We start from the raw sequence: 14083 nt of genomic DNA on the forward strand, positions 1-14083 counted from the left end.
GCCCATTTCTTACAGAGCCAATTACCCTGGTCACAAAACATAATTTTTTTTTTAACAGAAAAATATATCCCTTTCCAAAGGTTGAATTGGTGCCAAATTCTTCATTGGAAATAAAAGTACAAGCACATACAACTGTAAAATATTTAGAGGTCAAAAGTTTAATACATACAAGCAAATCCCCAAACACTGTTCATCAGGAATAATTTTGTTCTGGAAGGTGAATTTTTCTCTTTGTGTCCTTTTTAGTAACTTGTAAAAGAATTTGTTATAGGTTCTACATTTTTGTCAAAGTGTGTCACAAAGATTTAACGATATAAGGAACAATGGTACTCTTGTATGTTTTGTGAAATTCTTCACCTCATTCAAGTACAAATCTATTGAAAAATAGAAAAACTACCAAGTCCATTATCCTGAATAATAATAAACAACAGGTTTTATCTAATTCTTAATCCTAAGCAAAATACATTGAGGAAGACTTTCTGAGATGACTGGGAAATAAAGGAGAGAAACAGATAAAACTCAAACGAGTTGATTAAAAAGACCACAACAGGTAAGTTTTACCGTCTAGATGCTTTGCTTTGCTTTGTCACTTTCAGAGAGTGTGATGTCCTCAGTACTCGGAGAGGTTTCCAGTAGCCTAAAGTGTTCATGTAGGGTTGGCAATGACCTGAGGAAGTTATACATCCTTATACGCAGCCTCAGCCGAGTCACTGAAGACAATGACTTCTTTCCCCCAATAGACGATAGCAACGTCAACACTTTGGAAGCTTCAGTCTGGAAGATTTTTGTTCTAACAGTGTGCAGGAAAAAAATTTGCAATCCCTGCAGATAGAACAACAGTTCAACAACCCAACGGTAAGTGCTGAGACACAGTGTCAAGGAAGACATTTTATTTCACTCTGCTACCCATTCTTCTCATCTGCATGGCACTTCCCCAACTTGAATTTGCCAGTCTGCAGCTGCCATGCACTTTTTAATCTAACAGGCTTGAGGCAAAGTTTTTCCCATATACAAAGATCTACATGGAATAGTACAACAGCAGACGTAGGAGATCTGTGTTCAGGTCCTGGGTTGCCACTAGCTGGCTGTGTAAATGTGCTTATTTCCTAATCCTGATAATCTTCAACTTTCTGAAGGAAGAAGATTAACTATGAAATACCTAATTCTTCTTCCAGTTCTAACATTCTGTGATTCCATATTTCTTTGAGTTTTAGTAACATAACTAGAAATTTGTGCACTTAAGGACAAAAAAATGTAAAGCCCTTCTAGTCACTGCTTTTCTGTACTTTACATATGAAGACCAGATATACATGAGAAATTGAGCCACAAAACACTGAATATTTTCTACATGTTTCCAGTAAAAACTACCATTTATTGAAGTCATATTAGTATCAGACCCTTGCTTTTCACTTAATCCTCCCCATTTGATCATTCTCATGTAATCCTCACATCAACCCAATACAACAAGCCTTATCATCCACATGTTTCAGATAAGGAAACTAAAGTTCAGATAAACTAAGTAGTTTGTCCAAGATCACCCAACCAGTACTCAGTGAAGTCTGGAATTGAATTCTTACATGTTTGGCTCCAAAACCCCTCCTCTATCCAATATACAGTGCTACCTACACTGTTGCCTGTAACTGTAATAGAAAGTGACTGCAAAGTGTATCACAGTTTTTAAGATGCCTCTGTTAATTCTTTATTAATATCCTTTGTGGAAATGACAGATTAAATAGCATCTGTAGTTAAGTTGATAATATTGTGTCAATGTCAGTTTCTTGATTTTGACAGTATACCATGGCCATATAAGATACTATCATTTGGGAAAGCTGGACAAAGAATATGTGGGAGCTGTACTATTTGTCCAAAATTTTTTATTAAATCATTTCAAAATGAAAAGTTATTTTTAAAAATAAATATCCATGGATGTCTCCCACATTGGCATCTATAGGGCCCCAACCCTTTTAAGAGTTTATTTTTGGAATCGTATTCTGTCAGTACTGTTATTGGAGACTTCTGGTACTATGGAAAGACCCTGATAGCTTGACTAAAATATCAGTAAGTGTTGGCAAGAGTCTCTGGCCAAAAGTAGAAAAAATAGCTTCCTTATTACTCAACAGGTGGTATCTAATACATCAGAAGAAAGGCCCTTATGAGAGTGTGTGCTTGGATACACAGGTTTCAGAAGGGCAGGAGTAGTCATTGGCCATCCTGATTGTTCAAGGGAGAGAAATTTATTTGGGGCACATGAGAAATCCAGTCTCTAGAAAACCATCTTTTTTTGTGGCATACACTATTTCATCTGATTTTTCCAGAATTTAAATTCTAAGGTAAAACTAAGATTCAATCAAATTTCTGTTGGTACAATAATTAGGAAAAGATCTTAGACCATGGATAATTCATAAAAACACCATCCTGTTGGACCTGTTTGGGTGGACTCCCAATATTTCCGTGCTTCCTAAAATCCCAAAAATACTATTTGAAAAGAAAAAATGTGTAGGCCAGACTGATTACCACTAACACAAAGATCAAATTGTGCCTTCTAAGTAATATCTGTAGCAAATAGTAAATGTTTATTTATTAGAATTATAGCATTCTAAATCTAGAAGTTTTATGTGTGAACAAATCTAGTTATTCCTACACTTCAATGTACATAGAAATCACCTGAGGTCCTTGTTTAAAATGAAGAGTCCCAGCTCCTATGCCTGTAGATTCTGATTGAGTAGATAAGTGGTGAGGCCCAGGAATCAGCATTTTAACATACTATGTAAGTTCTGATGTAAGTAATATTCAAATCCATTTCACAAAACACTGTGTTGATTTTAACACACATATTGCCCCCCTACCGTATTTTGTATTTTGCATAGCTCACCTACAGAGGTTATGTGATTTTCCTGTAATCATAGGAATCAATGGTAAAGCTGGATAACAGCCTAAGTTTCCTGACTTTTAGCTCCATGTCCTTGCCACATTGTCACACTCTATTTTACCATGTATAATTTTTATCATTTTACCATTAACAATTTTTACCATTTTACCATTAACATTTTGTTACGGACCTCTCTTTTATAATGTCCCCTTCCTATGCATGGAGAAGAGAATATCCTTGACTATGCCTTCATTCAGATTCCTCCCTAAATTCCTGCTCACTCTGGGCAACAAGCCCATGAATCAATTGGCAATGTCAGACTAGGCTTACCCTATTTATCGACCTTCTAGGAGTTTCCATTAGATATTGACAATCGTAAAGAACTGAGTTATATCCATGTATATTTAGTAGCAGGCACCCCTCCATTATCTAAGAGAATTAATCCTAAAAGGCGCTGGAGAGGGCTACCTGGGATAAAGGATGAGGTTCTTAGAGGCATTAAATATGGTGGTAGCAATTCAAAAAGTCAGGCAGCTCCCCAACTGCATTATATAGTCTGATCAAATGCCTTTCTAACAATTTCCATTTTATATCAAAGACTGTCCTCCTCAATGACATTTTACCATAGCCAGAAACAGCCAACATGACACCAGGTTCACACCGTAGTTACCGTTCTTAGCAACTTAATGGGATAGTCATCAAAACTGCAGTTTCTTCAAGAAATACAGAATAGCTCATCCTGATATTCAATAAAGATGTTATCTACTGTGAAAGATATGCACAAGCAAGTTCCTTGCACTCAGAGAACTGATATTCTAGTTGTGGAGATGAGAAGAGTATACATAAAAAGTTAATTTTATACGGTAAAAAGCAGAGGGGACAAAAACATTTATAAAACAATATTTTTATTTGATAATGAGTCATATTTCTTCATTTAGTTGATAGTTAATAAAGCTAGAATGAGCACCACAAAGAAATAAAGCCCATCAATAAATAATCTGTGTAGATTGTATCAATGTCACTTTGATAATGTATTAAAGTTACGTAAGATGTGATCATTGGAAAAGTTGAGTAAAGGGTACAGGGGAATTCTCCATACTATTTGCAACTTCTTATGGGTCTAAAATTATTTCAAAATAATTTATTTTTAAAAAGAGATGACATAAAAATGGGGGAAAATATAAGAATTTTGTTTCCTTCTCAGGCTTTATTTTCACAACATAAAATTTCCACGCGTCTATAGAGTGTCAATGAATAAAGGTGATTGCCAAAAATTAAATGCCAAGCTAATTCATAGTTTATGTGTCATGGTATCTAAAGAAAAATTATCAACTGGAAAAGTCCTCATTAATGTTTACCAACTAACCACTAAATAGTTACTCAAAAATCACTACCATTAATGAGAGACTCCTTAAAGTAAGAAAGTCAAAATAACAGGACATTCCAATATAAAAGGACTGGCAAAACATTAAAAACATTTAAACATAGAGTTAAGTATAAGAAAATACAGTTAATATAATTATCAAACATAATCTAAGTATTATAAATATTTCTTAAAAGACAATAATGTAGACAGTATAACTTAACTACAACATGATAAATTTTAAATTGTACCAACAAAACTGCAAGAGCAGTTAAACTGTGTTAATATTATTACCTGAAAAAGAGAGAAATCAGTATCTATTGTTTTACTCTGGAAATTGAAATTTGTATCTTATAAGTTGTAGTAATATTTAATAAACAAAGATTATAATTAGTAGAATTTAAAATAGAATGAAAATACTCCAAATAGAGGAAGTTATACTAAAAAACATAATTTATATAACACAATATATAAAACTAAGGAGGCAGTGATACATGTACAGGGAAAAAATACTAAGATAACACAATAAAAACAAACATTAGTTTTAATAGCTAGTATTTAACTAAATAGCCAAACGTTTAACATTTTTAATAAAATGGCAAACCTGGTCAGGCACAGGGGCTCAGGCCTATAATCCCAACACTTTGGGAAGCTGAGGCAGGATGACCACTTGAGCCCAGAAGTTCAAGAACAGCCTGGACAACATAGTGAAACCCTATCTCTGTAAAAAAATTGAAAAAAAAAAAAATCAGGCAGGCATGGAGCCACGTGCCTGTAGTCACAGTTACTTGGGAGGTTGAGGTGGGAGGATCACTTGAGTCCAGGAGATTGAGGCTGCAGTAAGCTGGGATTGTGTCACTGCATTCCAGCCTGGGTGACAGAGCAAGACCCTGTCTCGATACATAAATAAATAGATAAAATGGGAAAACTATGAGAAAATTATCAAAAACAAACAAATCTAAATATGCAGGATCTAAAAAGAGATAAGTTAAAAACAAAGTGATGAGAAAACTTAAAAATAAGGGAACTAGCATAAATAAATTAGATAAAATGAAATAAAAACAAACTAGAATTTGCTACATTGCTATATGGAAAATCAGATTTCAAGATAAACTGGGACTGAGAGACTTTTTATACTGCTGAAACGTATAATGCTCCATAGATATATAAAATACCATATCCATGAATTAACAGGAACGTGATAATACAGCATTGAATTGTATAAAGACAAATTGCTAAAACAGTCAGAAGAAAAATTAATAGACAAATAGAATAAAAGGAAGTTTTACACACCTCTTTCAGTCTCTGATGAACAAGTTAAAGGTAAATGAGGTTTTATTACAAAATAATTTGAGAACTGAAGATAACAAGCACCTTTAAAAAGTATTGTTAGTGTTACGGGATCCTTGGGGTGTTGTTTCACCAGACAGAAATATATGTGGCCAGTGGCACCTTTGCCAAAGTTTAGCTCTGGTCCACTGGGCTCATTCCTCCCACTCGGCCTGGCAGGCTGTGCTTGGCTTAGCTACCGGCCTGGATCCCACACCTGCCAGGGACGAGCCATGTGTGGAGCGGCAAGGGGTGTGTGAGCGAGCATGGGGTCCGGCCACTGTGCACAGCCAGGCAGGCCAGCCGCGGTGGGGCAGGCAGCTCCAGGCACTGGCACAAGCGCCAGCTACCTGAGAGGCTGCAGCTGGACCAGGCTTACCATAAGCAGCTTGCATGGCTAACACCAGGGAAGCCGGTGACACTCAGAAGCTTGGAGACACCAGGAACCTCAGAGCCCTAAAGAGGGTGTCACAAACCTGGCTCAGGGAGCTCCTAGGTCTGGGCTCCTCGAAGGGCCACAGCTCTTCTCTCCTCCCTCCCCTCCTTGTTGCCCACAATGTGGAGAGCAAAGGGCATGTTTCAGCCCTGCCCTGTTTGTGTTACAGCTCTTTTAGCCCTGCCGTTCTGGTGGGTTTCTAGTTCTTGTCCTGCATCCGGAATGAGGTATGCAGACAAGTGGAGGGTGAGCAGGACGAAAGGGAGCTTTATTGAGTGATGGAACAGCTCAGAGGACACCCGCAACCGCAGTGGGTAGCTCCTCTCCTTAGCCAGGGTGTTCCGATGAGTGCTCAGCTCTTAGCAGAGAGGGTCGCTCTTCACTACAGCTGGTCATCAGGCCCTCCCCGGCTTTAAGGTGGGGCTTCACCACGGACCCGCCCCCTTCCGCCCAAGAGCCGGTCTGCCTCCTGCCTCTATTCATGGAAGTCAGGCAGGGGGGTCTTCCCGGACCCCTGAGAATGCAAAGATGCCTCGGTCAGCAGCTGCGACAAGGCAGCTGCAGCTGCACCCAGGGAGCTCCCACCCTGCCAACTGAGAAGACGTGGGGCTCCCGCTTGTCCCCGATTCCCGCTGGCTCGGTGGAGTGTGTAGCCCTGGCAGCCCCTCCTCACAGCCTGGAGTGGGAGCTTCAGGTCCTTGCTGGGCCCGGGCCAGCGACCGGGGCAGGGGTGACGTCACTGCAAGTTCTTCTTGCGGCCCCAGCAGTCAGGGACTGCCTGGGGCTCCCCCTTGCCTGGCTCATGGCCCTGCCTGGAGGGCACCTCCGGGAGCAGATCTTGGGCCCTGGACCTGGCCATTGGAAACGTCAGGCTCATCGGTCACCTTGATGTGGAGCACATCTTGAGGACGCAGCCTCGGGTGACCAGGAACACGGACTGTTCCCGAGGCGCAGGAACTTGGCACCGTCGGCGGGTTGGGCGCGGTGGCCACGTTGCTCGCTGGGTCCTCGAAGTGGGCACTGCTCCCGCTTCCCACCCCAGTCCGCTGAAGCGTGACCCCAGCTCTACATCTCGGGCCTGGCCCCCACGTTCCATGTGCAAGTGTGGCACCGCCCCAGGCCCAGTTCCACCCGGGGCCCCTCTCTGCTTGCTCTTCCTTGCCTGCCCGACTGCACTGCTCCACTGGTGGGCGGCTGGGCCCGGCCCCATCACGGCAGCTCCCAGGGGCGGGTTCCCAGGGCGGTGGACTCTGGGGGCGCTCCCTGGGGCAGGCTCTGGGGACTGCCTGCCTCAGCATCTGCACTTGAGGACCCATAGCCTGCGCCTGTACTCTACTGCAGCCGGAGTCATGGCAGCGGCCACTTCAGATAGTCTGCCACTGGCATCACTAGGAAGTAATCTCAATAAATATCAAAACTGAAAATTCTCAAAAAGTTCTAACAATCATGTGGATTCCTTGAATTATTCCCTTGCCTTTAGGGTTCATGGTCTGGAGTTTCAGGAGTGAGCTTTCAGAAGGGGCTCCTTTCCTTGCCCTGTGCAGGCAGTTCAGTGGTGATGTTTGTTCATACAGATGATCCTGGTAGGGTGTGAGTACTTTAAGGGAGAAGTGTCATTCCACTGAAGTTTAATGAATTCTGCCAGCTTAGAGAAGACACGTTTCCGTACTACAGAGAGTAAAGGCCATTTAGTAATTTCATTGCTCTTCCATCACAGTAAAGAGCAATGTTCACTGTGGGAGGAGGCATAGGCTAACAAGTGTAAAGAGAAATTCTGATTTCAAGATGTCTTTCAACATCCAGTGCCGTGACTCACGCCTGTAATCCCAACACTTTCAGGGACTGAGGCAGGTGGATCACTTGAGGTCAGGAGTTCGAGACCAGCCTGGCCAACATGGTGAAACCCTGTCTGTATTGAAAATACAAAAATTAGCCAGGTGTGCTGGCACACGCCTGTAATCCCAGGTACTCAGGAGACTGAGGTATGAGAATTGCTTGAACCCAGGAGGCAGAGGTTGCAGTGAGCTGAGATCATGCCACTTCACTCCAGTCTGGGTGACAGAGTGAGACCGTGTCTCAAAAATAAATAAATAAATAAATAAATAAATAAAAGATGACATTCAATAATGCATCTTTGTTTTATTTAAAAGTCTTGACATTTCTTCACACATAATACATAACTATAAAGTTTAAAAAAAAAAAACTCTCCAAAGTCAAACAAATTTATTTTTATTCACTATTTTGGTTTATCTTCATCACTATTTTCATGATGATAAAATCAGGAGGTGGCCAAAATCCAGATGTTTACCTTTGCAGAATTATTTCCAAAGGAAAAATATATAACTTTTTTCAGAATTTTAAAACAAAGTGTGAATTTAATTTTTTGAAGGTTTCTGGTTAAGTATGTCCTTGAGATAAGACTCAAGGAATAAAAGTATCTTCAGTCCAATGTAAAATTATGCCACAAAACACTTCATGAAATTCAGATTTTCAGAAAGGAATGACGAATACTAGAAATCATAGATATATGACTGAATATAAAAATTCTTTTCTCTTAATTTCCTTAAAATACATGTCTAAAGCAAAAATAAGAACATTGCATAGTAGGGTTTGTAATGTATGCAGATGTAATACATAAAGGTATAATATGAGAGAAGGGAGATGGCAAGGGGACTTATATTGTTATAAGATTCTTAGCTATTACTGGAAAGTAGTAAAATATTAGCTCTAAGTTGACAATGAAAAGTTAAGGATGTATAATGTATCCCTAAATTGACCACAAAAATGCAAAGAAGTATTGCTTAATAACTGAAATATAAGTTAAAATTAGAATCCTAATAACATTAAATATATCCAAAAGTAGGCAAAAAAGGAGAAACAGGAATAAAAAATAGAATGACCACAGAAAACAAATAGGAAAATGATAGACACAAATTAACCTATATCAAAAAATACATTAGATCTAAATGGGCTAAACACTCAATTAAAAGAGATTGCCAGGATGGATAAAAAGGTGAGACTTGTATTTGCTGTCTACATGATACACACTTAAAATATAAAGGCACAAATAGATTGAGAGTAAATGGATGAAAACATATATATCATGCAACCAATGTGCATAAAGTTGGATATCAGATAAAGTAGATTTTATGACAAAAAGTATTATTGGAGGTAAAGAAACCTTTTTATCTAAATTATAAAATTATCAACTCATCCAGAAGATATAACAATAATAAATGTGTATGCATCTAATAGTAGAACCTCAAAATATGTGATGCAAAAATGGACAGAATTAAGGAAATACACAAATTTACAATCATAGATGGAGATTTTAATACCCCTTTTTTGGCAATTGAGAGAATCAGACAAAAATATTGGTAAGGATAGAACATTTGTGCACCATTAACAATCACTTTGACACAACCTTTTTTAGAATACTTTATCTAACAACTTCAGAATACACATTTTCTTCCAGAGTAAATGTTTTATTCACCAGAGTAGACCAAATGTTGGGCCATAAAACCAGACTAAATAAATTTAAAAGAATTGAAAGAAAACCTTCAGCCAATCCCACAGAAGTCTAACCTTCAGCAACAACTGTAACACTGTCTACATCAATCATGGTGAGGAGCTGCCATGAACACCTTGCATAGGAGAAAAGAAAAGAATATGTGTCCCAATCCAGCTACTTGACAAAAAAACTCTCCTACTCTAAGAAGAGGGACTAAAGTGGTCCAACCCTATTGTTACTATATACCTAAGCATCTAGAGCATCCAGGAAAACATGGCCTCACCAAAAAATAAGTAAATAGATAAAAAAGAAGGCACCAGTGACCAATCCCAGAGGGACAGAGATATGTGACCTTTCAGACAGGGAATTCAAAATAGCTATTTTGAGGAAGCACAACAAAAATTCAAGATAACATAGAGACAAAATTCAGAATCCTATCAAATAAATTTAACAAAGAGATTGAAATAACTAAAAAGAATTAAGCAGAAATTCTGGAGCTGAAAAATGCAACTGACATATACTGAAGAAAGCATCAGAGTCTCTTAACCGCAGAATTAATCAAGCAAAAGAAAGAATGAGTGAGCTTGAAGACAGGCTATTTGAAAATACACAGTCAGAGGAGACAGAAGAAAAAGGAATAAAAATTAATGATGCATGCCCATGAGATCTAGAAAATAGCCCCTAAAGGAAAAGTCTAAGAGCTATTAGCCCAAAAGGGAGGTACAGAAAGAGGTTAGTGTAGAAAGTTTATTCAAAGAAATAATAACAGAGAACTTCCCAAACCTAGAGAAAGCTATCAATACTCAAGTACAAGAAGATTACAGAACACCATTCAGATTAGACCCCAATGATACAACTTGAAGATATAATAACAAAATTCCCAAAGATCAACGATAAAGAAAGGATCCTAAAAGCAGCAAGAGAAAATAAACAAATAATATACAAAGGAGCTTCAATTTGTTTGGCAGCAGCCTTCCCAGTGGAAACCTTATACCCTAAGAGAGAGTGACATGACATATTTAAAGTGATGAAGGAAAAAAACTTCTGGCTTAAAATAGCACATCTGGTGAAAATATCCTTTAAGCATGAAGGAGAAATAGAGATTTTCCCAGACAAACAAAACCTGAGGGATTTCATCAACACCAGACCTGTCCTACAAGAAATGTTAAAAGGAGCTCTTCAATCTGAAAGAAAATGAGCAATAAGAAATTATCTTAAAGTACAAAACTCACTGGTATTAGTAAGTACACAGAAAAAATAGAATATTGTAACACTATGATGTGGTGTACAAACTACTTATATCTTGAGCAGAAAGACTAAAAGATGAACATATCAAAATAATAACTATAGCAACTTCTCAAGACAGTATAATAAGATATAAATAGAAAAAACAAAAAGTTATAGAGGTTTTATTGTTTTTTTCTTTGCTTGTTTGTTAGTTTATGCAATCAGTGTTGTCATCAGCTCAAAATAATGGGTTATAAAATATTATTTGCAAGACTTGTGGCAACCTCAAATCAAAAAACATACAATAGATACACAAAAAATAAAAAGCAAAGAGTTAAAACATGTCACCAAAGAAAATCATCTTCACTAAAAGGAAGACACAAAAGAAGGAAGAGGAGACCAGAAAACAAGAAACAAAATGGCAGAGTAAGTCATTACGTATCAATAATAACACAATAACACAACTGAACTAAATTCCGCAATCAAAAGAGTGGCTGAATGAAGGAAAAAACAAGACCCAATGATATGTTGCCTACAAGAAACAAACCACCTATAAAGACACACATAGACTGAAAATAAACGGGTGAAGAAAGATACTCCACAGAAACCAAAAAAGAGCAGAAATAGCTATACTTAGAAAAAATAGATTTCAAGACAAAAACTGTAAAAAGAAAGAAAAACGTTCAGTATACAATGATTAAAAAGGTCAATTCAGCAAGAGGATATAACAATTGTAAATATATATATGCCAAATATATATATAAATACATAAATATATATGTGTATATACATATATGTGTATATACACACATATAAATATATACATATATGTATATATGCACATATATAAATACATATATAAATACATACATATATATGTCCGATACATATATATAAATAAAATATTATTAGAGCTAATGAGAGATATATGCCCTAATACAACAATAGCTAGAGATTTCAACACCCTATTTTCAGCATTGGATGATCTTCCAGACAGAAAATCAACAAAGAAATATCAGAATTACTCTGCACTATAGACTAAATGGGCCTAATAGTAATTATAGAACATTTCATCCAATGGCTACAGAATACACAGCCTTCTCCTCAGCATGTGGATCATTCTCAAAGATAGATCATATGTTAAAACATAAAACAAATATTTAAAAATTCAAAAAAATGAAATTATATCAAGTATCTTCTCTGACCACAACACAGTAAAACTAGAAATCAATAACGAGAGGTATTTTGGAAACTATACAAACACATAGAAACTCAATGATATGCTCCTCAATTATCAATGAGTCAAGAAAGAAATTAAAAGGAAAGTTGAAAAATGTCTTGAAACAAATAAAAATGGAAGCACAACATACCAAGACTTATGGGACACAGTGAAAGCAGTACTAAGAGGAAAGTTTATTGTAATAAGTGCCCACATTTTAAAAAAACAGAAAAGCATCAAATAAACAACCTAATGATGCATCTTAAGGAGCTAGAACAGCAAGAGCAAATCAAAACCAAAATTAGTAGAAGAAAATGAATACTAAAGAGCACAGTAGAAATAAGTGAAATTGAAATGAAGAAAATGAAAGATTGATGAAACAAAAAGTTATTTTAAAAGATAAAAAAAATTGACATTTAGTCAGACTAACTAAGAAAAGAGGGGAGAAGACCCAAACAAATAAGATCAGAGATGAAAAAGGAGACATAACAACTGCTACCACAGAAATTTAAAGGATCATTAGTGCCTACTACGAGCAACTTATGCCAATAAATTAGAAAACCTAAAAGAAATGGACAAATTTCTACACACAAACAACCTACCAAGATTGAATCATGAAGAAATACAAAATCTGAACAGACCAGTAACAAGTAATGAGATTGAAGCTGTAATAAAAAGTTTCCTAGCAAAGAAAAGCCCAGGAACTGTGGCTTCACTGCTGAATTTTACCAAACATTTAAAGAAGAACTAACACCAATCCAACTCAAACTACTCCAAAAAATAGAGGCAGAAGGAATACTTTTAAACTCATTCCATGAGGCCAGTATTACCCTGGTGCCAAAACCAGAAAAAGGCACATCAGAAAAAAGAAAGAAAGAAACTATAGGCCAATATATCTGATGAACATTGATGCAAAAATCCTCAACAAAATTCTAAAAAACCGAATTCAGCAGCACACTAAAAAGGTCACTCATCATGACAAAGTGAGATTTATCCCAGAAATGCAAGGATGGCCTACATATGCAAATCAATCAATGTGATACACCATATTAACAAAATGAAGGACAACACCCACACAATCATTTCAATTGATGCTAAAAAATATTTTTTATAAAATTCAACATCTGTTCATGGTAAAAACTCTTAAAAACTGGGGATAGAAAGAACATACTTCAACTCAATAAAAGCTGTATATGACAGACTCATAGCTAGTATCATGCTGAATGGGGAAAAACTGAAAGCCTTTCCTCTAAGATCTGGAACACAACAAGGATACCCACTTTCACCACTGTTATTCAACAGTACTGGAAGTCCTAGCCAGAGCAATTAGATAAGAGAAAGCAATAAAAAAAACTAAATTGGAAAGGAATAAATCAAATTATCCTTGTTTGCAGATGATATGATCTTATATTTGGAAAAAACTGAAGACTCCACAAGAAAAAAAAAAAAGATCAGAACTGATAAATTCAGTAAAGTTGCAGGATACAAAATTAACATACATAAGTCAGTAGCATTTCTATATGCCAACATGAAACAACTTGAAAAAGGAATTAAGGGCTGGGCATGGTGGCTCACGCCTGTAATCCCAGCACTTTGGGAGGCCGAGGTGGGTGGATCACTGGGATCAGGAGGTCGAGACCATCCTGGCTAACATGGTGAAACCCTGTCTCTACTAAAAACACAAAAAATTAGCTAGGCATGGTGGCACATGCCTGTAGTCCCAGCTACTCAGGAGACTGAGGCAGGAGAATTGCTTGAACCTGGGAGGTAGAAGTTGCAGTAAGCTGAGGTTGTGCCACTGCACTCCAGCCTGGGTGACAGAGTAAGACTCTGTCTCAAAAAAAAAAAAACAAAACAAAAAAGAATTAAGAAAGCAATCCTATTTACAAAAGCTACAAATAAATACAATGTAATACCTTAGAATTAGCTTAATCAAAAAAGTGAAAGATCTCTACAACGAAAACTCTGAAACCTGCATGCAACAAATTGAAGAGGACACAAAAAATGGAAAGAGATTCCATGTTCATAGATTGGAAAATCAATATTTCAAAACTGTCCACACTACTCAAAGCAATCTACAGATTCTATGCAATCTCTATCAAAACACCAATGGTATTCTTCACAGAAAA

The 14083-nt window shown here is 37.3% G+C and overlaps 1 protein-coding gene across 1 annotated transcript in view; it reads right to left on the reverse strand.

The window, feature by feature from the left end:
- LOC105477483 (adhesion G protein-coupled receptor G7) overlaps positions 1-14083 on the reverse strand; it is a 79935-nt gene continuing 65852 nt past the window's right edge. The window contains exon 16 of the mRNA XM_011733999.2: positions 1-822. Coding sequence (XP_011732301.2) covers positions 565-822 — 258 coding nt within the window. The 3' untranslated portion in view covers positions 1-564. The remainder of the gene's footprint in view (positions 823-14083) is intronic.

Source organism: Macaca nemestrina, chromosome 2 (assembly GCF_043159975.1).
Source record: "Macaca nemestrina isolate mMacNem1 chromosome 2, mMacNem.hap1, whole genome shotgun sequence".
Lineage (NCBI taxonomy): Eukaryota > Metazoa > Chordata > Mammalia > Primates > Cercopithecidae > Macaca > Macaca nemestrina.